A 24,930-nucleotide genomic window follows, 5' to 3' on the forward strand; every position below is an offset into this window, starting at 1 on the left:
TTTAACTGAGTTAATATTCAGTTGACTCTTAAGATAACAGGGAGGCTTTAGGAGCCTAATTAACCATGTATTTGCTCTAATTACTTTAGCTGCAGAGTACGAGGAAACAAAAGCAGCGAACAGACCTGTACTGTGTGCAGCAGTCAGGCATTTGACAGTTGTTTGCTCCAGCAGAGGTTCTGAGTAGCACAAAAGTAAAGAAGCTGAAAGCAAAGCCATCATCTGCAAGCGGTGGCCTCAGCTGCAAATCAGGGGGCAGCCCTTCTCCCTGCGTAGTATAGAAAGCATCATTCATTGTGCATGGCTTCATTTACGTCCAAACACAGAGAAAGCAATCATCATTGCTAGCACCAGTTTTTAATAGCAAGGGTGGCCCCCACATTTTTATCGACATAATTGGACATTAGCTCACAAAGACTATGGAGTTAATACTTAGAGGGAAAAATAATATATATATAGTGGGCAAGAGTAATAGTGCTCTTATACTGTTTACTTTTTCCTCTTAGGCTTTCTTCTCTTGAACAATGACCGTATTTAATGCAACAGTTTAATTTTTAAGCTAAGTAAGTCCACATTTCTATTATCCGTTTTGATTTTAGCACAAGTGGAGTTTAGAACACTGATGATCATGTATGTGAGGAAAAAGGCTGATGAGTTTTATTGTAGCGATTACTCGAGTCAAACCACTGTAGCGATTACTCGAGTCAAACCACTGCTTTCTTAAAATGGGATTCGCAGGAAATTTCTTCTAAAGGCAAACCCCATGAAAGGCATATTTCTTCATTAGAAACTGGTTTTAAAGGTACCATGGCTGTGTTTATCCATGTACCTTCCTATCTAGGTGTAAAATGCCTGCTGAAATGCTTGTTTCCCCCTCCCTCAGCTCAACTACCAAACAAGAAATATTGGAGATTTTATTCCATCTTAATCTGTTGTTTTAAAAATCTATGTTTGAGACTCTTGTTTCAGAGTCCAGCCTTTACAGACACTGTACCTGGATAGGGAAAACGATTTCTCTCTGGGGTAATTCATCATGCATATACAAAAAAAAAAAAAAAAACACCAACAACAAAGGAGAGACCGGAATATATACCCAAAGAAGAGTGGAAAATTAAAGCAACCATCTGGTGAGTTCAAGCCAAATACAAAGTCCCTACTTTTTGCCTGAACCATCTAGATGTGTGTACCACCCCTCTGCTTTATTTTACCTATGGAAACCTGACCTAAACAGCTATCCTATATCATTAAGTTGTCCAGGAAGATGAAAGTTTAAATACATGTCAGACAAGCAGCAGCATCTGGTGCAATTCAGTAATGATAGTCTTCCCCAGAGAGCTTCAGTATTGGAACAACTTTTAGAACTGAGGAGATCTGGTTGACTTATGTAAAGAAAATAATGTTCTAGCCAAACATTCTCCCTGTTCACAAGTACTAACATTTGCCCCATCTTCTCCCATTGTAAGAAACAGACAAAATAAAATCCCTACCTGCAACATCTCACTATATCTGTAATTACATTTGATGCAGCCAGATAATTGACTTTGGATACAAACGATCAGCCTTGATAATCTTTAAATTATTTTAAAAAATGTTTTCCATACTTCTTTCTAAATACATTATTAGTCCTAGGGGTTTCCCCCAGAGTCAAGAATAATGCCTGATAAAGAATTGTTTAAGGGGACCACATAAAATTTAACAAGTTTAGATGCTTTCCCCAACAGACTGTTAAGAGACCATATAAGCTTAGATAGATGAGATCATTTAAAAGAAGGAATGATCATGGTGATATTTGTGCGTGAATTGCTCTCTCATACGCTGCACTACAAACGTCACCGTACCAAATTTACACACCACTCAACATAGAATAGAAATCAAGTTTAAATGCAATGTTTTTCATTAATAGACTGGGGGGGAAACTTGCAACAAATATGATGAAGTTTTAATGCCTTTATTACGTAAACAAGTGGCGCAAGATAAGTAAAAAATACTAAGAATCCAAGAGATAAAGCAAAGGACATAAAAGACACTTTACAGAAGATAATCTATTGTCAGCAAATACATGTAAAAGGGTTTTTTTTTTTTAATCTCATTGGTAAATAAAAATGCAAATTAAAGACCAGTCCAATACTATTTCACCCATTTATCAGTGATTTAAAAAAATAAGAATGCCCAATTCTGCCAATCAGTATGGTGACATGATAAACTGATAAAATAGTTCTGAAAAATAAAGCATTGCATGTTCATACCTTTCACCCAGTAATTCTACTCCTTGGTTTCCACCCGAAGAGACTGATTCTAAACATTAAAAAAAAAAAAAAAAGCTATAGGAACAAGATGTTTGTTGCAGCACTACCTATAATATTACAAAATAAAAACAGCCTAAACAGCCCAAAGCAGAGTGATTCTTAAGTATAGTAATACACAGCTGCCTAGAACAGTTTGCAGTTTTTTTAATGACGTTTAGGCTGATCCATAAGAATACAGGAAAATGTTACTTTGTAGTGCTGAAAAGAACACGATACAAAATGATATACACTATAAGCCTACTACTCTATGACAAAACCCTGTAATGACATGAGGATTTAAAAATCTCTTATTTTCAGCACTTTCCAGATTTTATTCAGGATGCCATTTAATGTTTTTCAATACATTTTAAAATGTCATGTTTTTACTAACACTTCCAAATGCATTGCCTTGTTTTCAAAACATTTCTGCCTAAAGCAAAACCCTATGTTTGCGAAGACTCATGAAACATCATAATATCTATCACGAAAATCTCAAATTATTTTATTCATCATCATTTGCATTGTGAGTATAGAATATCTTCTATGTATGTGACCAGCCAGCTGAAACATGTAGGGAGCCCCTCCAGTCAGGGCTCTCTGAGCATCCACACTCATTCTGCTTCTGAGAGTCCTTTTCAGAAACCACGGCTGTGCCGAGCACCTGTTAATATGCTGTGCTTACAAGCCCGCGGCAGCAGAGGGAATGTTAATGTTTCTAATATTTTGGAGAGAACCAAAACCAATTTCTTTTTTCCCCCAAGTGGGAGTGTCAAGAAGGAGCCCTTCACCCAAATATGATTATTCTGCTCCTAAGAGAGAACATATTCCTAAAAGGGCGGGGATGGTGTTTATTTCTATGATGTATACATTGCCTTCTTTACTGTTAGATTTTATAAATAATACCCTTTGCAGCATCCACCGCAGGGCAAAGGTGAACTGACATTCCATTCTTTCAGAGAGAAATATCATTTGTCTCCCCCTAGTTTTGCCCCCCAAATCCCTCTTTGCACTTGTGGTCACCCCTTTGATATTTGAATGTAATACTGAGCCATCTCTACACTTAGGAAGCTGAAATCCTAGTAAAAGACAAACTGCGAAAGAGACAGAGGGAGAAAAGGGGGGAGAGAGGGGGGAAAGGGAGACTTAAAGCGGTTGCACTTACACTCCAGCAGTTTTTCCAGAAACAAGGGAGGCAGTAGTTCTTATGTTTGTGATGTCAAATTGCAGAATGAAATTCAGCAAAAATCTTTTCTTGACGCGAGGGATGTGAACTATATTCTAGGATATGTATTCGGTGTGATCCTTTGTTCTAGGTACCAGCATTTCTTTTCCTAAAATTTTTCGTTCTCGCTCAAGAAAACGGAAACAGTATTATTTTGATAGTCCCTTAAAGGCGCCTTTCGAAACATCTCTCTCGAGAAAATATCACGACAACTCATCTCTGGCGTACTTCAGTTAAGAACCGAGTCCGAGTTGTTTCAACATGGCTGTATACTTTGCTGGCCCCCAAATTCGTGCTTTCACAGACATCACTAATCAAATAGCCAGGAACCGTATCTTTAGCCAACCTGCGTTTCGTGGGCTAGAAATGAGCTCTTGTCAGAGATCGTGTTATTTTAAAGGCAGAGCTGTTATTCGGGGGCCTGAGAAAGTCGCGGGCTTTTGTCAGGGCTGAAGCGGGCTCGGGAATGCCTGCAGCGCGGTGGAAGGCAGGTCTGAGGGCCCTGGTCGTTAACATGTTTCCAGGGGGTGCCCACACTTTCTCCGCGACGCTCAGCTCGCGGCGCCCGGCGGGAGCAAGGCGACCCGCCTGTGACAGGAATAGAGAATTTCTGTGAAGGACAGGAAGGGGGGGAGAGGGTGCCTGCCGCCAATCCCCGGGTCACCGCGGCTCAGGGACGCGCACAAGTTTTAGCACTCCTATTAACAGCTACTTGCGGAGGGTTGTTTACCCGCCGCGTGCGCGACAAGCACAGAGCCGAGCCCACTCCCGGACCAAAGCCCCGCCCCCTCCCCTTCGACTCCCCTCTTGCCCCCCAAACTCATTAATTCAAAACTGCCTCCCTGCCAGACACTCCCATTGGCTCCCAACCCGACCAATGAGAACCTTGCAACAGTTTCACCTGGTTCCCGCTTCCTAAATAAACAAACAAACCGTCCCGAGGCAGTGCCAGCTCTCCACCCCGGCGCGGCCCGGGACACACTGCGCTCCGCCCTCGCCGCCACCTCTCGCCCCTCTCCGGCCAGTGGGGCCAGGGCTGGGGCGCCCCCGCCCAGCCCACATCGCGGGCCGCGCTCTCCTCCGCCACTCCCCGCCTCCTCCCGCCCCCTCGTGCCTTCGTGGACTCCTCGGTAGGAACAGCGTGGCCGGGCAGCCCCGCCTCCTCCCGTCGGTCCTCCCGAGGCCCGCAGCCCCCGAGGTTAGCCGAGCGTCTAGGCCCGGAAGAAGGCGGGCCCGCTGCCCCCTCCCCTGCGCACCTTGGCTGGCGAGGGCTCGCGCCCCACCGCTGCACCGGTAGCTGGAGCCGCAGGGCCCGCCGCGTGAGGCAGCGGTCACGTGTTGTTTTGCCCGCCGCCGCGCGCTTTGAGTTGAGTGGGCGGAGGCGGGGCCGAGGCGGGAGGGGGCTAGGGCGGGCGGACGGGGGTAGACGGCTTCTTCCCCCAGCCCTCCCTTCCCCGAGCCCCCCCGCCTCCCCCTCGCTCATTTTAAAACCACCGTGCATCACCATGGCGAGTGGCTCCTTCGCTCGCGACCAAGCGACGAGGAGACTGAGGGCTGCTGCAGCGGCAACAGCGGCAGCTATCTCTGCGGTGGGGACCACCCCACTTCTTTCCTCGGGCATCCCTACCGCACTCATTGGGACCGGGTCGTCTTGTCCGGGAGCCATGTGGCTCTCCACGGCCACCAGCTCCCGGTCAGACTCGGAGTCTGATGAGGAGGACCTCCCCGTCGGGGACGAAGTCTGCAAACGCGGCTACCTTCGGAAGCAGAAGCACGGCCACAGGCGCTACTTCGTGCTCAAACTCGAGACAGCCGACGCCCCGGCTCGGCTGGAATACTATGAAAACGCCAGGAAGTTCCGGCACAGTGTCCGCGCCGCGGCGGCGGCGGCGGCGGCGGCTGCCTCCGGAGCCGCGGTCCCCGCGCTCATCCCGCCGCGGCGCGTGATCACCCTGTACCAGTGCTTCTCCGTGAGCCAGCGAGCCGACGCCAAATACCGACACCTCATCGCCCTCTTCACCCAGGATGAGTACTTCGCCATGGTGGCCGAGAACGAGTCGGAGCAGGAGAGCTGGTACTTGCTGCTCAGCCGCCTCATCCTCGAGAGCAAACGCCGCCGCTGCCGCACGCCGGGCGCGCTGCCGGATGGGGAGCCAGCCCGGCCGGCGGCTGCAGCGGCGGCGGCCGAGCCACCCTTCTACAAGGATGTGTGGCAGGTAATAGTCAAACCCAGGGGGCTGGGGCACAGAAAAGAGCTGAGCGGCGTGTTCCGGCTCTGTCTTACCGACGAAGAGGTGGTGTTCGTGAGGCTGAACACCGAAGTGGCCAGCGTGGTTGTCCAGCTCTTGAGCATCCGTCGCTGCGGGCACTCGGAGCAGTATTTCTTCTTGGAAGTCGGCAGGTCCACGGTCATCGGCCCCGGGGAGCTCTGGATGCAGGTCGATGACTGTGTGGTAGCCCAAAACATGCACGAGCTGTTTCTGGAGAAGATGAGAGCCCTGTGTGCAGATGAGTACCGAGCCCGCTGCCGCAGCTACACCATCAGCATCGGCGCCCACCTGTTAAACCTGCTGTCCGCTAGGAGGCACCTGGACACGCTGCCGCGCGAGCCCAGCGGCTGGCTGAGAAGGTCCCGCTTTGAACAGTTTTACCACTTCAGGGCCATCGGTGACAGGGAAGACGAGATGCCCCTCACCAGGCGCTACCTGACACCCAGCGAACCCGTGCCCACCTCCAGGCGAGCAAGGCTGCACCTGCCTAGAGCGCGCAGGTCCAGGAGAGCGATTTCAGTGCCTCCCAGCTATTTTCGCCGCCTCCCATCCAGCCCGGTACGTGTCCTGTATCCTGCAGAAGTCCCGAACCACAGAGCTGGCCTGTCTCCTGAAGCCTCTGGATCTGGCAACTCTGGGGAAGAAGACAGTCCCCAAGGCCAAGAGGCTCAGGAAGGAAACGGAGGTGACTACATGCCCATGAACAGATGGGGCTCGGGCAACGGCCAGGGTTCTGGAAGTGGCCAGGGCTCGAGTGGCCAAGGCTCCAGTAGCCAGGGTTCAGGAGGAAGCCAGTGCTCTGGCGGGGGGCCGGGCTCCAGTGGTGGCCAGGGCTCAGGGAGCCAGGGTGCAGGAGGAAACCAGCGGTCAGGAGATGGCCAGAGCACTGCAGGTGGGCAAGGCTCGGGCAGTGGCCAGGGAGCCAGCGGCGGTGGACATGGCTCCAGCGGTGGGCGGGGACCCGGAGATGGCCATGGCTCAGGCGGGGGTAAGAGCCACGGAGGGGGTAAAGGTTCAGGAAGTGGGAAAATCTCGGAGGGCAATGGTGAGCGTGGAAAATCTCTGAAGAAAAGGTCCTACTTTGGCAAATTAACTCAAAGCAAGCAGCACATGCCACCCCCTCCCCCTCCACCTCCACCGGCTGGAGCAACTGGTAGCAAAGGGAAGTCTGGGGGAAGGTTCCGACTTTACTTTTGCGCTGACAGGGGAACCCCAAAAGAACGCAAAGAGGCCAAGGAGCTCAAAGACTTAGAGACACTGGAAGGTGCAGCTCAGGGGCCCCACAGAGCCAGAGCTTTTGACGAAGATGAGGATGACCCTTATGTGCCAATGAGGCCTGGGGTGGCTGCCCCTCCCCCAAGCTCCAGTGACTATATGCCAATGGCTCCTCAAAACTTCGCTCCTTCAAAAATGCACCACTCTCGATCACCTTTTGAAGATTCAAGAGGGTACATGATGATGTTTCCCAGAGTGAGCTCACCACCTGCCCCAAGTCCCCCGAAAGAGGCAGATCCTGAAAAGGAGGATGAGTCAAAGGACAATGACAGTGAGAGTGACTATATGTTTATGGCTCCTGGAGCCGGTGCAATTCCAAAAAAACCCCCAAATCCTCAGGGTGGCTCTTCCTCTAAAAACTGGAGCTCTTACGTTTCCCTGCCAAGCCCTTTTCAGGGCTCCCCATTGGGACAGAGTGATCACAGTGAGTATGTACCAATGTTACCTGGAAAGTTCCCAGGGAAGGGCCTAGACAAGGAAGCCTCATCCAGCGGGGGCCCCAAAGATGCAGTTTCAAAGCCTTCAGCTGAGGGGTCATTCTCAAAGCGTGGAGATGGGGTGTCACTGACAAAGCCTTCAGATGACGGCCCCCCCAAGAACAAGGCTAAAAGACCTAACAGCCTCTCTTTCATCACAAAAGGAAATAAAATCAAGCCAAAATCACAAAAGCCCACTCCTGAACAGAGAGGAGCTGGCAGCTCTCATGACTACGTCAACATTGACTTCACTAAGAGAGAGAGCAATGTGCCAGCCCCCTTTATTCACGGACTGCCAGGTTCGTGGGGCATCATTGCTGGCCCCAGACGGTCAGCCTTTTCTAACTATGTGAATGTTGAGTTCGGACTGCCATTTCCAAACCAAGCACACAGGCTCTCGAATCTTTTAAGAGCCATTCCAGGTGCCAACCCCCTTTATCTGGAAGGTGCTAGGTGGCCACTTGTGCCTCTTCCTCCCAACTCTGCAGGTGGCAGTGCGAACGAGGAAGAGGGTGACTACATTGAAGTGATTTTCAATCCAGCAATGACACCAGCCGTGCCTTTTGGTGACAGGGCCATTCGCTATGATCCCGAAACAGGTCGCATCTATGTGGTCGACCCATTTTCAGAGTGCTGTATGGACATTTCGCTCTCCCCCGGCCGCTGTTTCGAGCCACCACCTGTAGCCAGGCTGCTGCAGGAAGAACAACAGCAGCCGGAGCGAAGACGCCCGCAAAGCCGTTCGCAAAGTTTCTTTGGGTCGGCCAGGGCCGCGGTCTCAGCTTTCTCAACCGACAGCCTCGAGAGAGACCTCTCGAGCCCCTTGGCCGCGGCCGCTGCTGCTTCGGCAGCTGCGCCCGCCTTAGCCTTGAGCCAGGCGTTTGCCGCCGCCTCTGCCCTCGTCGTGGCCCCGGGCGTCGGGGCAGCCGCCAGGGGCTTGGAGGCCGCCGCAGGCTTTAACTCCGCCTCCGCCCGCTGGTTCCAACCTGTTGCTGGCGCCGCGGCCGCCGCCGAAGCGGTCAGGGGGGCCCCGAACGTGGCCGGTGGCTCGAACCTGAGAGCCCCCAACCCATTTGCAGACCTAGCTGGCGGTGAGAACGGGGCCGCAGCGGCCGCCCCACGACCGCCGCCGCGCCGCCCGGTGCCAAGACCCCCGGGGCGAGAGGATCCTGACGAAGACGACGACGATGACGACGACATCTACGTGAGAATGGACTTTGCCAGACCTGACAACAAGAAGTTCGACTCTCCCCGCAGAGGTGGGTAATTTGGGAATTCATTTCCCGAAGTTAATGGGTTATTGCTTAGTGAATTGATGTCTACGACATTAGGAAAAAGTGAGTTAACATTCCATTAACTGGTGCCTGTTTAGCAAGAAAAGTAGAATTCAGTTTTCACTATGTGCAATACCGTGTGATCTTTGCAAAAACTTAAGTTTGGATCCAGTCATACATTTATCTGGAAAAAAAAAATCCGCTTATCATTTAAACATTGGTTCTACTTTTTAGGAGTAAAGTTTAAGAATGTATGTATCTATCATGAGGATGCTTTCAAACATCCTTCCCTAATACTTAATGCCTTATGCAAACGGGACACCATAAACTGGATCCTATCAACTCCTTTTTAAATCAATAGGTAAAAGCTACTTTGCTAATACTCATATTTGCATTTGCAAATACTCATAGTTGGTTACAAGAATTTTAATAAGCACAGAATATTAAGCTGCAATCACAGACTGTAACTTTTGGGGGAGGTACACTTTCTCCTTCAAAAGTTACTTTTTTAAAAAAGCAGTCATTGTTAATTTTTAAAAAAAGCAGTCCATTTTTATGCTGGTTTGCTGGTGATTTACCAAGAAGGTTAAATCTCCATTGTTAGCTTGAATGTCTGGAGGGCACAAAACGTAATCTGAAACAACAGGTGATTAAAAGAAGAGCGTGTTTCCCTCCGAATGTGTTGTTGTGTTGATTTGTTTTGTTTTACACAGGATAGGTTGCTAGAAACCTTGAGTGTTCCTTTCCTGTCACTAGTAGTGAAAAGGAGGTCACCTTCGCTGTGCCTCATTTTCTTCCTAAAACTCTCCCCAAAGAGGGAATGGTGACAACTTGATAATGGGTATGAATATTGTTTGAAAGGTTTAAAAAGCATTGAAAAGCATCTAATTGGTGTGTCTTGTGGGAAATCCAGTAAAGCAAGATAATATGGCTAGGGGAAGACCTGACCCCAGGGACAGCCTACCCTGGAACAGTGGAAGTGTTTTAAAGGGTTACTTTTCCAAAGGAAGAAATAAGGAAGAGTAGGAGCTGTCAGAATTGAAAGGAGGACTTTGAGTAAATCTCTGTACTTTCTGCAATGTTATCAGTGCGTCTGCAGACATTCTCAAGAAATGATTTCTGAAGATGATGTCTCCGTAATCTCTGCCTTCCCTCCTCAGTAAGAATGTGCTGCTTTCCCAGTGCAGGGAAGGGATGGACCCCAGGAGTTTTCATTCCAGTAGTCAGTTTAGTGAAGATTTTTGCTTTGCTTGCTTTGTGGAATGCTTTTGTGATTGGATCTCTGCCCACTGTGCTTGATCAGGCAGAACAAGTCGGGGACTGATCACAACAGTCACCTAACAAGCTCCCTATTTAGTGCAGGTGTAGCCTACTCCCCTGCCCCCGCTCCCCGCTTTAGAAATCTTGCCATACAAAAACTCACATTTGCAGCACACATTAAAGAGCGATCATTAAGATGACAAAAGGATGCTTTGGCTTGCCAGGGGATCTCCTTTAAATTCAGATCTCCTTTAAATTTTGACCCCCCATCCCCCGCCCAAAATACACGCACGTGCATGCACGCGCGCTCTTGCACACACGATCACCACCACTGCCAGACCCATGTATTTAAAATATGTAATTCTGCTTTCAAGAAACTAACTCACAACCAGCTTTTCAGGAACAGATCTGTTTTAGTCTGTAAAGTACACTGAAAATTGGTCTCAAGCTTTTGCTTGAATCCAACTGCTAAAGCTACCATTTGTGATATTGATGTATTGCGTGCCAAAGCTGCCCTTTTCCCTGTGGTTCTTTGTAAAGGACATGTTTTCTGGGATGTTTGTCTCTACTTTTCAATACTTTTTGTTTAAGCAGAGATTGCAATTAGCGAAATCTTGGTCCTGCAATAAACCCTGACTTCCCAAGGATTATCTAGATCCAATTATCATTATTTTAGCCTAAGTTGCTGACTTATAAATAGCTTCAGATGATGTAGCTATTTGGGAGGTTTGGTGTTACCGAAATGTATTGCTCATTGAAGAAATTCCTGGCTTTATTGAGTAACTAGAGCAAGGAGGCTGCATCTGACAGGCAGGAAGGTGCATAGGTTAAAATAAGAGAATAAGTGTGAAAGCATTTGGGGACTTGAAAGCACTTTACAAAGATCTTTTTATTTTGTGATTGGATTAACCCTGAAGTGAAGTTTCCACAGTTTAAATTGATGGTGGTTTAGTTTCTTGCAAAAGTGATTGGTCCTGAGGGTGACTCAGACACATCATTTGCTGAGCTATATATAAAGGGAAGATACCTTGAAAGAACCTATTGCAGGAAATGGCATTTGTTTCCATTTTAATGTAAATTGATATAGTAGAATGTTGTCTGTGAAGTGCTAAGAACAGGACAGATAATTCTGATTAGTTGTTTTTTTTACTATAAAGCTGTAGAATAATTTTCACCCATTTTTTATTTCTCTTCACCTTCATATCCACATCAAATATGTGTGTATATATTTATCATATATGTGTCATGTTAGAAAAGAAAAAATATGCTTTCACAGAGGAACAATGGCATAGCCTTTTTTGGGAGTTGTTTATCTCCAAGGGTAATTTTTTAAAAGATTTTATTTATTTATTTGACAGACAGAGATCACAAGTAGGCGGAGAGGCAGGCAGAGAGAGAGGAGGAAGCAGGCTCCCCGCTGAGCAGAGAACCGGATGCGGGGCTTGATTCCAGGACACTGGGATCATGACCTGAGCTGAAGGCAGAGGCTTTAACCCACTGAGCCACCCAGGCGCCCCTCCAAGGGTAATTTTTATTTATGGCCGGCACTTAGAACAGTGCCTAGCACCTAGTAAGTGTTGTATAAAAATTATATAACCACCATTGTCATTGATGTTATTGTTATCATTACCTGTAGAGACACGAAATTCTCTGTCCTCAAATCCCACTTCTCAGTCTTTACTTTCATTTAAAATGGTTTACGTGGTTGTTCAGGGTGGGGGTCTTTATAGTTGGGATCTGCTTAAAACGAGTAACAATGAGGTGTGTCCACAAAGCAGGGAGATGGCTTTGTTCATGTTACACAAAATTAATACATAATCTCATTTACCTGCATTTACATTTCACATAAGTACTTAAGAGGCATTCGTTCAAGGCAATTTGAAACACCCAGAAATATAACCTGGACTTTACTTTTTTAATGTATTACATAATTTTTAAAGAGCAGAATCTTCACATTTTAAACACATGGGCTGTAAGCAAGAGCATTTAGGAGGAAAATGTAGTTTCCTATTTGGTTTAGTCTGACTCCTGACTCATGTATGCATTTTTGCCTCTTCTCCTCCTGGGTTGGAGGTAGAATTCAGAGTTTGAAGGGACTTAAGTGAAAAATTCAGATTTTTCCATTCCAGAGATAGGAGGATAAGGACAGCTTCAGAAGGGACAAGAGAATTGATCAGCCAAAATTAGTCATATTGTGATAGCACTTGGTATTAGAAAGCAAAAAAAAAAAGTCCATTGTAACCACCTTTTTGAAATGTTCGATACTGTTATTAACATGCAGAGGTGTAAGCTTCTTTTCAGCGTGCGACTGCCAAATCCTTTTGCTATAAATCACAGGGGCTAAGAGCAAATTGCTTTTGTTGTACTGGACTTAGTTGTTATAAATTAATAGAATAAAATCTCCATATAGCAGAGATTTTTCCATCACCATTGATGGGACACTTATTTTAAGCAACATTTACCACCATCCCTGAAAAGAAAAGGTAGACAGTCATTTGGAGTAGAGGTAAGTGACCTCTAGCAATTAAAGAGGACTTCATTCAATTAAAGTTAACTGAAGTCCTTGGCAGTCACTATGCATTTGCATTCATCCTAATAGTGATGCTTCCAGGGCAAAAATTTCGGCCACTAGCAAAACGTCTTTAAACAAGGACTAGGACTTTAACTGAGCATAGCAGAGTATCACACATGCATGAAAACACAAACAAGGTCACTTGCTTTCCCATTCTCTCCCGGATCATTAAAAATGAACCAAAATACTCTAGAGTCACTAGAAGGCAACTGTTTAGGGGAACAAACTCGGGCTTCTTTAGAATGATACAAAAACCTTCATGTTGGAATAGGTGAGAGTAATCAGTACAGCGAGAAATCAATATTGTGTATGATTTGAAAAGGACTGTTGTTGAATTGTTAACTTGTTGCCTGAGGAAATGTTTAACAGTTGCATACTGCTGTGTAATCTGCAAAATACATTCACATTCATTATTTTACTGGGGGACGGTAGGTCCTGGAACTGAAGCTGCTGTTAAGAACTTTCCCATGGTCAAAGAGGTAAGTGACAGAGCTAAAAATCAAACCCATACATCTGATCTTGAATCCAGTGCTCCACCCAGCCCATCACACCTTCTCTCATCAGATGTTCAATCTGTTATTTTCCTATTGATGAAAGGTTATTATATTCGGCAAGGTTGAAAAAAAATTATAAGTTTTCTTGAATTTAATAGTAGCAATTCCGGGGGGCAGGGGGGTGTAATTCATTCAGAGTGTTACAGCTGTGAACCATCTGCCAGAGCTTGGGTAATTTTCATCACGTTGAACTGTTTGCCATGGGTCCCAGATAAAAGAATTTGAACTGGACTGAAATTGAATGTTTTAAATCTGGTTTGGGGAGGAGTTTGCTGATCTCTACCTCTTCAACACAAATGGCATGTGTTGCTATTTGGGTCCCCCCGGGAAACGCTGCAAGGAGTGGAAAGTGAGATGGAGGTGCCTTCCCTAAACTTCCATTAATGGTCATTTCCTTAACTGAAGTCAGAGAGCTTTGGTTTTCCTAATAACCCATTGCCATTTGCTGGCTACAGTCAAAAGTCTCTTAATTTCATTTTTCCATGTGTATCAAATCTGATATTCTAATTTAAACTATCACAGTGGGCACAACAGGATAGAGTGAGACAGGTAGAAGCCAAAGGGTGCTAGAAATAGATGCTCCTCATTTGTTTAAAAATCAAAGTTGCTCTTGGCAGTCAGGCAATAGATTTTAGAAGCCTTGAAAATCAAATCCTCGGGACATAAACATCCTTGTTTAAAATTAAATTCATTTTCTTTAGCACCTTTTTTTTTAATGTTTTAAGACTATGTAAAAATAGCCCAGACGTTTTATTGCCACTATTGGAAAAATCAGTTTTGTAAAATGCTTAATTAAAGCCTGCAGTATGTTTTGTCTAAGATGCCAGGCTCTCAGATGTTTAGGATCATTCACTGAAAAACATTGCTTGGTCCTGAGTAAAAAATGAAAAATTAAAAAGGCTACCTTTTATAATAATGAAATGAATACATTGCAACACATTCAGTTTCTACCACAACTATCAGCTTGCAAATTTTAGAGCTTATTGATAACATTGCCAAGATACTGTGCTTGCCATATGAACTTAAAATATATGCTCTTGCAATTCTGCCTTGGCTATTGGTCATATAGCATCAGGTCCTACATTTCCATATTCTTTTAGAAAAACAGAGTCTTCTTTTGAAAATGTGGGCTGAATGCTGGAGAAATAGGATTTTTTAAAGAGTTTTCTAAATGTAGACACTATCCTGTTACAGGTTCACATTCTTTTCCAGGACACCTTATAATTTCTTTTCCAGGACACCCAATAATTCATTTTTTAAAAATTTTGTTTATTTGGGAGAGAGAGAATGAGCATGGGGAGGGGGAGGGGCATTAGGAGAAGCAGATTCCCCCAGCTGAGCGGGAAGCCCAAGGTGAGATTCCATCCCAGGACCCCCAGATCATGACCAGAGCTGAAGGCAGACACAAAACCGACTGAGCCACCTGGGCACTTCAAAAGGGTCCCATAAAATTTTCTGGTTGATCCCTTTTAAAACTAATGGAAAACATCTACTTAAATAGTTATTTAGTGAAACGGGAAAGTTACTCTTTCTCACTGGCTTCATAATACCCCTTTCTCACGGGCTAGGGTTGTACTGGTTGTACTATGTGAGTCTTGCCCTCACGTGCCTTCTGCCAAAGGTGTGTCCCTGATTATAGGAAACCATATCGTCTCCTGGTCTCTCCCTGGCTGAAAAGGTGAGGACTGCTCTGGGAGTCCCATGGAGGGGCCCATGGAGGACTCATCCCCCAAAACTGCAGGTTGCTTGTTTCTACACCACAGCCTGTAGGGGCTTAGCTTGTAGGAACAACCTTCCTTGAAGAGCTCCTTGTTTTGCAGGTCCCAGGCATGGCTGCCTGCTCTACTCTCACTTTTTGGCACAGAGGCTGCTGGGCCAGTGTTTAAAGCTATTTTCATGGTAGGATTGACCACAATATGTCTGACGCTAGCCAGACCTTCTGGATTTACTGAATATCCAATTCCCCCCCTAAACTGTAGTGACTTTCGCTAGTTTTCATAATTTATATTATCTGCCTATCTATAATTACTAATTTTCTCCCCATAAGCCTGAACCTTAGGGAAAATATCAATGAAGTCTAACTCTAAATGCATCTTGGATTTTATTCACATGTGTACCCATGGTGCCCTGGAAAGTTGGACCAATAAATGTTGTGCCTCCAGCCTCCCAGGCTTGCCAACACTGTCCTCTCCCTCTGAGCCACTGGGGTTTAGGGGGACACTCTTCCTCTTGCCACAGTTTAAATATATTTTCCTGGAGTATTAAATTGAAGCTTCAAATACATCCTTCCACAGAAATGAGGTGTTGTAAGTGATGGTTGGGTATGGTCAAAGTAGCTCCTCTGTTCGTTCAAGAACTGCATAGGTTAATGTAGGCATGTGTTAGATGAACCTACGAACCTATCCACCTTTTATTTATAACATTGCTTCTGCGGGATCATTTATTCTGAGTTTCAACCAAACAATAAGCCTGGGAATACGTCTCTTTTGTAAATTAGAGACCGCCTATATGAGAATTCTAGTAACTTGCATTCTTTAAGTCCACAGTAACTAGGCAGCAAAGTGAAGTGGCCCAAGTGTGTGTTGGGAGGTAGTAGAGAAGTTGATCCCAAGATAAAAATCCCAGAATAGTTTGTATCCAGATAATCAAGACTGGCATGAACATGCCTACATGCTCCAGGGCCTGCTAGTGAAGGGCAGGTGTATGACAATTGAAACTGTCCTTTGACGAGATGGAGGTTTACAAGTGTCATCAATTTCCCTTAGAGATCCTTTTGACTATTCTGTAACACACCCGTTGCCCCCATGGGGAGAAGCATCTACTCTTCTGGTCCAGGAAGGAGACAATAGTCTGGTATGATTGATGTAAAGACTAGCAAGAGTTAGTGTCCGTTTCCACCCTTGAGGGACAGCACTTCGATTTTTTATCAGTTCCTAGAGAATCACCCTCCTATATGTTCACAGGACACAGAAAGGTGTGATGATCCATTCTTATTGGGAAAGAGAGAGAGAGAGAACTATATTAAGCCAGAGGCAACACCAAGCTACATAATATACTTGTGTTATTGTACATTCATCTTCGGGGTCTCTGCTTCCATTTCTCTTCATTCCCTTTCATTTGTTTTTCTTTGATACTTTGCTTGACTGCCCCCGTTTGTGTGATCACCAGTTGATTTCAGGGAGACGGTGTTGACGAATAAGTGTAATGAAGTTCAGAAGAACTTAAGAAATAGTGTTGTGAGTTCTAGGCAAATAGGACTTGAAGAGATAACTAAGGCACTGAGATGGGAGAGAGTGGAAAGAGAAAGAATAACTGGATTCATTGTTATCATTTTGGCTCTCTCTGGGCAAGGGAACCATGGCAGCTTTGGCCTTCAAACTGTAATAGAGGCCTGTTTATGATTCGTGTAAAGAGGTCTGGAATGCCCTGGAGGAACAGCTTTCTTGGCTCACCCTACAAATTTCCAGGGATATTGAAGTCATGTGTGCTTTATTAGTATATTAAGGATTAATGCTGAGGTTTGTAACATTATACAAATTGAAACAGAAAAGTTTACTTCACTTGTTTTCGAGAAGACTATAATACTTGCCAGGTTTGGGGGGCAGGAGTCAGAAAATGTGCTGACCTGTTGGAGTCCAGTGAGATTTTTTTCTCCTTTACAGAGAAAAATTGCTTGGAGAATCCACCTCCCATTAAAAGGGGTGGAACTAACTCATCCTTAAATATAAGAATATCGAATAAGGTCATCATTTGTAACCTGTCAGTATCGAGTGGCACGACACAGCAAAAACATGCCACATTATTCAAAATGTCACCGTTTACTTTTCTGGTGGTGAAATGACCTCATAATGAATAAGAGACAAAAAAAAAAATGAACAAGAGACGGAACTAATATGTGATTATCAGCCCTTTGATACTCATTTAGCAGAGCATTTCTAGTGGAGTTTTAATCCTGAATTGCTTTCCTTTGCCACCCAGCAAGCTTCTGAGTTACTTCCTTCGGCTCTTCTTTGGAATGTGCTCAGGGAATGTAAACTCAAAAAATATATATATATATTGGCCTCAGTGAAACAGGATTACCAAGGTAAATCTGTGGCTCCAGTTCTCATAGTGCGTTTTGAAAGCAAATTAAATTATTTTGGGATTAACTTGTATAGGATAGCATTATTCATTTCTACTAGCATAGTTAATCAAGAGCTGACAAATATATTTCATAATGTAAACTTGAAGTCACACCATTATTTTCTCGGTTTTCAGTGTGTTATGAAACATTCAGTCAGCATTGGCAGAGGTGGTATTGGAAAGCAACTGAAATATGAATCAGTTTTTCAGTAAAGTCTCATTTAAACAAGAGTAAAGAAGAAAGTAAAACAACTCAAGTGGCAACAAACACCCTTAATTTCAGGCTCAGTATAATTGTTGATGTAGTCGTCATATGAGGCTTAATTTGTATGTTTCTAGAAAAGATATGAAATGTGATATATAGGTTAGTCAGAAATCCCTTTTAAAGTACATTCAGTGTGCTATAATAGAAGCATGTTTTTATATCAAAACAAAGTAGCAAATGAAATTAGCTGAGGTAGCTTTCTAGCCTTAAATTTCTGTTAAAAGTATCTAGCTGAGAGTTTGTGCAAAAGTCAATGATGCTCATTTTGCAACAGGTAATTGTGTTGCTCAGATGCACTCTTGTGGTGAACTCTTGGATACTTTTCATCCTGTGTAAACTTGATAGATCCAAGGAACCTGAAATTATCCAAACCCCACTGCTGACAGGAAAACTTAATATCTTTATTAATCTAGGGTGCTTTATTTTAATGTGACGACCCCCCCCCCATATAATGAGACTAATAGCCTCAAGTAGGTGGAAAGGGTGATGGACACATTTGATGACTTCAGGACACATTTGATGACTTCATCCACCTGCAAGTTTGTTACATTTTTTAAAACCTCCAGTGCAAGGATAAAGTTGTAATGTATACTGCTGCTTTAATACAAGATCTTGTACTTGAAGCCTTCTAAGGGCGGGGGAGGCTTTCCATGGCTTTTTTTTTGATTGATTGTAATGAGACAGAGTACATGGTACTTTCATGGGACCTGATCTTAAAGGAACACTAGCATCCCATAATCCATTTACTAACCATTTATCCCCATCCATCCCTCTCCAGCCCAGTGCCTTCTCCAATGTACCAGACCCCCATTCCTCTTGTCCCACTCCCTGTTATGCACCCTCTCAATAAGCAGAAGGCCAAGAGAATAATACCAGAGCTGCTTTTTATTAGACAGATGAGGATGTCAACCAAATCTCCTTTACAGGTATGACTTTGCTCTTTTAGAATAAATTCAGTGACCAAGCCTGGAATCTCTCGCCAAGGCTGTGCTCAGATCCTTTGACTCTGTGCCACAGAATCTGGTGAGGGCATAGTCAAGTGTGTAGGAGAAGACAAAAATTCTCTTTGCCCAATGCTTGGCTCACTTGGCGGCCCCACTCACTGGGAGGAAGTAGAACAGTGCATGCTCAAATGAAGTTGCCTTCCACTGGAAATGTCAGAGTGACAGCCAGGGGGCCAAAAGAAGGAACTGCCCTTGAATTTTTGCCAGGCTGGTGCTAGTGTTTGTCACAGGTGGCTGACACATTTAGGCATGTCCACGCCAAGCCAGACTCCTCAGTATGGCTCTGAAAACCACTAGTTTGATTTCCTTTCATTTTAGAGGTGGGAGTTTGGGGATGGGGATGGGGGGAAGCACCTCACACTTTAATTCCAAAAGTAACTTTTTGTTCTGTCGTCTTCTTTTTTTCCCTAGAGTGATTACATTGCCACAAAAACACACTTTAGAAGACAAGTGATGCTTATGAAGTTTCATCTTTGTCCACTCCAGATCTGCCTAAAAGAAAGAAAATTCAGAGGCTTCTGAATAGAAAACAGCCTGAATTTCTAAAAGCTGAAAAATGGATGCTGGCAGGTGAATGATCCTAACATAGATCATTTGTCTTGCTGCTTTATGGATCAAGTAATTTTGAGTGGAGAAATTCACTCTGTACTTTGTTTTTATTTTCTGGTTTTCCCTCCCCCCCAAATCTCTTTGAAAGGAAACAAATATTACAAAAGCAAGGCTCTCTCTCATAACTCCTTTCCCCCTTAAAAAAAATGTTGTTTACTTATGTATAAATGTGGCCAACACCAATTTCACCGATGTTTAACACTTAGATTTAGTTTTGAAGCCGAAAATCCTTTACACAAGAGCAGAAAAAGAAAAAAAAAGTTACGTTCATGAGAAGGTAGGTATAATCTGGAATCTTTTTCTTCTGAGTACATAAAACATACATAATACATTTCTTGATCAAGGTGTTAAATGTCAGCTGGACTGATATCTTGATGCGACATATTCAGTATCTTAAAGACAGGACCAAAGGACAGACTACCACAGTTTTTTCTCATTAACAAAACTGCAACATTCTGTCCACATTAAATGTCAACTGAACTTACATCTTGAATGAGCACTTTCAACATTTTAAAGGCAGAACGGAGGAACAGATTATTTGTTCATATTCTGCGATGTTCTGCCTGCAAATCAATTGAGCATTTCCAAACCATTTTTTTAATTTTGAAACCTACATTTTCCCCTTTAAAGAAACAAAGTTATTCAAAGTCTCTTCATAGAGCCCCTCTCTGCCTCTCTGGGCCTCCCCTCTCCGACCCCCCATTCTCCCCCTCTCTCTGGCTCTCTGCTGGACACACACTTTCCCTCCCATGCCCAGGCCTCCTAGTAAGAGATCAGTTTCCCATATTCAAGAAATTGGTGTTGTATGCATCAATCAATATTCTGAAACTTAAGCCAAAAGGAACCTCTTATAAGGCCTGTTTTCCTTAAGGATAATGAGCCTTTATAAGATGTATCAAATTAAAAAATCAGAGCAAGCGTCCTCCTCCTGTTCTTGCTTGCCTCTGATGGAAACTGAAATAAGATTTTCGGAACCTGGACCTTTGAGACATGACACTAACAGGTGGTGATCACAGAGGATAGGTACAAAGGTCTTGAAGCTTGCTTAGAGCTTTGTTTCGTGGCGGCACACAAATTAGAACTTGTGCCATCACTGGCAAACATCATCGTATCACAGATAGGTGTGAGTGTCTGTGTAACTGTGAGTGCTAGTGTGTGTGTGTGCACACATATTTGTGTGTATGCACACCTTTGTGTACCTGTGTCCACGTGATTGTGGGTGTACCTGTTGTGTGAAACTCTATTAAAAAAAATTGCTTCGCATTTAATGTGCAACTTTGAAGTAGTGTACTATTTACCCGAAGTATTTTGCCACTCGGTTTTGATGTCTTTGAACGTGTACTTCTATCTTCAAGCAGGCTTTCTAGTACATGTTGCTAAACTAACTTTTCCGAAGAGCCGAGTTGACTTTTGTTGTTTTTCCTTGCCTACCAACCAAAGGGATGGAGGGGGCTCTTTTTTTTTCCCTCGTGAACGGGGCAGGGAGAGGATGTAACCGCAGTCCCAGTCACTCCTTCAGTGCCTGGTGATGGCGAGGGCAGTAGGTTTCGTCAGTTCCTTTAGACTCTTCTCTTCTCCCAACCTAATCAAATTGTGTGTTGTGGCTTTTGTTCAGTATGGTAACAGTGCACTCTATAGGCAGTCTTTCTTTAAGCCTTCTGTAACCATTTTTATTTTCAACTAAGTTTTAAGTCACAATCGTTCAGAATTGTGGAAAGCAAAGATGATTTGGGGGAAAATGCTCTGTTGCTTTATTTGTATATTAGGTTCAGGGGGCTGCTGGCAGACAGGGTACAGCATGAGTGTAACACTTGCTGAATAAATAGATGGGAAACCCCATACACAGTAGCACCTACAAACAGTCACAGGTACAAGTAGTCACAGGTACGTATAGTCACGGGTAGAGCATAACAAATATGCAGTCTTTCTGACACTAGTTCTTACTTTACAGACACAACTAGTTTATTCAGTATTGTGCTGGAAGAATCCTTTTAGAATATGTGTACCAGCATATCACTTACTTTCCAGCTACTGGTTTATGCTGCTGTTAAGAAAAAACAGTGATGGAACGATTAATATTATTATTTAATTTTATTTTTGTTTTTTTATTTTATTTTATTTTTCTTGGTTTTGTGACCTCTACATTCAATTTGGTATCAGTCACAGTCACTTGGTCAGTAAAAACTAAAACTTTACAGTTCCGGTGGTTCATCATATTTGCTCTTTCTGCTTCACAGATCTGCTTTGGGTTGCTCTGGCTTTGTCTTCCTTTGTAAATACTCTTGTTTCTTTGAAAACATCTCATTTGCAGTTTGGGGAGACAACCTTGCAACTTTGTATAGTGTTCATATATATATCTGACTTGCCTTTCCATGGAGCTACTTGCAATAAATGTGTTCATGAAAGTTCTTATGTGTGGAGACTCATTTTTCTTAATAGCGTCGTCCCTACTCCATTGTAAAGACACTTTTTCCGGCTCTGTGGAAGCACTTGACTGCATTTTTCAGAAAGAGCCATTGGGATGAGTTAGGATTTGGGTAAGGTTTACTATGCTTAGAAACACAGGGCTTCTCAGTGCTGTTAATACGTTAACCCCTTAGTCTCCAAATGTGGAGCTGGTAGTAGTGTAGAGCTTTGCTGAGTTTCCTTGCAGGACTGTGATGTATGAATATAGATAGAATCGACCACTGGGTGAGGGTAAGGTAATCATTTACAGTTTTCTTTCATCTCCCTCTTTTGCCAGGTACTCTTGCCCTTTAATTGATTTCCTTTTCGTTCACAGTTACCCTTGAACAACACAGGGCTTATGGGCCCTGACCCCCGCATGGTCTGAAATCCATGTCTAACTTTTGATTTCCCGAAAGCTAACAACTAAAAAAAGCTAAAAAAAAAAATGCTAACAAAGCCCATTGCTGACTGGAAGCCTTACTGATAACAGAAACAGTCCATTAGCACATATTTCATGTATTATTGTGTATTACATACTGTATTCTTAAAAAAGAAAACATTAAGAAAATCGTGAAGAGGAGAAATTACATTTATGGTACTGTAGTGTATTTATTTTTTCAAAGAATCCATGTCTAAGTGGACCTGCACAGTTCAAACCTATGTTGTTCAAGGGTCAAATATGCTTATTTTCAACCATGGGGAAGGCAGATAGGAGTACATAGAAAATACACTGATGACCAGACAGAAAACAGTTCAGCATTGATGGAATATAGAAGGATGGATGCGTCAAATACCAAGAACATACTAGTAAATTATATCACTGGACTTATGAAAAACCAAAGATTTAAAGGAACACTAGAAAAATAATTGTCTCCCTGACTATTTTCTTTAACAAATGACCCTTGCCACACAAAAGGGCATTGAAAGTAAATAAGATTTGGGGACCAATGCTTGACCAAGGCTCAATGGGTGATGGGGGGGTGCCTGTAGAGTTAAATGGGGAACAGGGTAGGGAGTCAGTTCCCACATTTTGTGCGTAATCCATAAGCTACATTGTATATTTGCAGACAATTGAGCTCATTGTGCAACTTGACCTTACTGATGTACTTGAGTTGTGCATAAAGAACATCACAATGGGAGGGTGTAATTAGACTGTCTTTGTCATCAGAAATTATCCACAACAGAGACCATCTTTAGAAACAGTTTATATATTGGGGCACCTGGGTGGCTCAGTTGGTTGAGCATCGGACACTTGGTTTCAGCTCAGCTCAGCTCATGATCTTATGGGTGTGAGATTGAGCCCCACAACGACATCATTAGGTTTGAAGATTCTCTTCCTCTGCCCATCCCTGCCATACGTGTGTGTGTGTGTGTGTGTGTGCATGTGCACACTCTCTCAAATAAAGAGAGACCTAAAAACATATGATATATATTTATTCATCACACATTTTAATGTCACAGATTATATATGAACTTTATCCTTAGTCCTCACTTTGAGAGAGGCAATCTATATCTGTCAGGACACAGCCCAGATGTATTTTATTCATCCCAAACAGACCCACAAAGACATGGGTACATCTGTGCTTACCAAGACCACATGATCTCTGTGTAGTCATTTGGTGATTCACATCTTAATGGGACTTGAATTCCCAGAACAGTAGGCATAGTGTGGCTGGCTTCAACAATCAGCAGAACTCATTAGCTGGAAAGATCTATATTGTAGAGTGCCTGAACAGAACTTCAGCTGCTCCAGTCCCCTGGTTTCATATGTAGTAACCACATACTCACTATAGAATGTGAAGTGGTACTGTTTCTTTAAGGCATAAAATCTATTCAGAAGACTTATCAGGTAAAACATGCCTAAGTACACACTAGTTAAGGACCTCCAGTGACTGCTTTGAAAAATATTACTAGGTGCTAATTGAACCCAAAAGGCATCTTGGAAATGCACCTAAATGCTCTTTTTAATGTTTTGAAAACAAAACTGCCCAAAGGCAGAACCTGGAAAATGTGAGTATGAGCATTTGTGTGGGTAAGCCAGATCAGGACTCCTAATTTATAAAATGTGCAAAAGAGAAATTATGCAAAATCAATGCACAGAACGAGGTTGAACTGTATTCTGTTTGAGAAAAACCAATTCATTTTCCCTCCAAGACATGCATGTTAATGGTGCTGGTTTTCAGGCAGCTACCTTAAGTCCCAGTTTGCTGTTTAAGTGTACTTCAGAGATAAGAAATGTAACCAAGCTGTACGAAATGAGACAACTTTCCTCCTGTCTCTTGTGCATGATAAATGCTAAAGCAATTAGGAACCACTGTTGCATGTTACATTGGAATCTGTCAGTAACATCAGTGGTGTGCTATATAAATGGAAGAAACTTATTTAGAATAAAGTCCCCAGAACCTAAGAGGATACTACTGGTTTAACTTCATATTAAACATTTTGGTCTATAGAATTGAACTAGAAGCAATGCCTTCCTTGATTTTTCAATCTCAGAATATCCATTACAGTGTCTTCTATATGGCAATCATCTGAATTAGCATTTCAATAACAAAAGGAGCAAAGAAATATTGAAATGGAAAGTGGAATCTTAAATGTCTACAGAAAAATGTAAAACTTACAGTTCATTCGGCAACTCCAAGAAGCTTTTCAACATTTTTGCACTTTCTGCATCATTTTCAGGGAATTGAATACATGAAGGTCGATATTCTTGCTCATATTTTTGTTACTGTTTTATTTAACTTTCTCAGAAGCAGTTTAGGAACCATCTGTTTGATCTTGCTTTCTAATTTTTTTTTCTTCTTCATGTTAGGATTCTGCTCATTCTAGGAAGACATGCAATATTGGTAGTGGTGTTTAGTGCTTAGAATTATAGTTAGATATAACACATTAATCACACAGTAGATATAATCTATGTAAGATGTCAATACTGCAAAAAAAAAAAAACCTCTTTTGCAAGACTACTGTCTTTGTGGGGTTGTCACAATGATGCTTGGTCAACATTGGAGTTGTCAGGTGCTCTAATCTGTTTCCTTAGCACCTTAGAAAACTATAGTTAATTCTTGGTTAGTATAGAGTTGACATTCCAGAATTAGGTTTAGAACTACAAGGGGTCTTACCCTGCCATTGCACTACTGGGTATTTACCCCAAAGATACAGATGTAGTGAAAAGAAGGGCCATCTGTACCCCAATGTTTATAGCAGCAATGGCCACGGTCGCCAAACTGTGGAAAGAACCAAGATGCCCTTCAACGGACGAATGGATAAGGAAGATGTGGTCCATATACACTATGG

The 24,930-nt window shown here is 43.5% G+C and overlaps 1 protein-coding gene across 1 annotated transcript; it reads left to right on the plus strand.

Moving 5' to 3' along the window:
* Positions 1-4,693: 4,693 nt before the first annotated feature.
* On the plus strand, positions 4,694-21,564 carry IRS4 (insulin receptor substrate 4). The gene is made up of 2 exons (XM_004769036.2): positions 4,694-8,787; positions 18,991-21,564. The coding sequence occupies exons 1-2, from the start codon at positions 5,013-5,015 to the stop codon at positions 18,993-18,995; spliced, it is 3,780 nt and encodes a 1,259-aa protein (XP_004769093.1). The 5' UTR covers positions 4,694-5,012; the 3' UTR covers positions 18,996-21,564.
* Positions 21,565-24,930: the final 3,366 nt, after the last annotated feature.

The sequence above is a fragment of the Mustela putorius genome, unplaced genomic scaffold, assembly GCF_011764305.1.
Source record: "Mustela putorius furo isolate JIRA1106 unplaced genomic scaffold, ASM1176430v1.1 tig00003901_pilon_pilon_pilon, whole genome shotgun sequence".
Classification (NCBI taxonomy): Eukaryota; Metazoa; Chordata; class Mammalia; order Carnivora; family Mustelidae; genus Mustela; species Mustela putorius.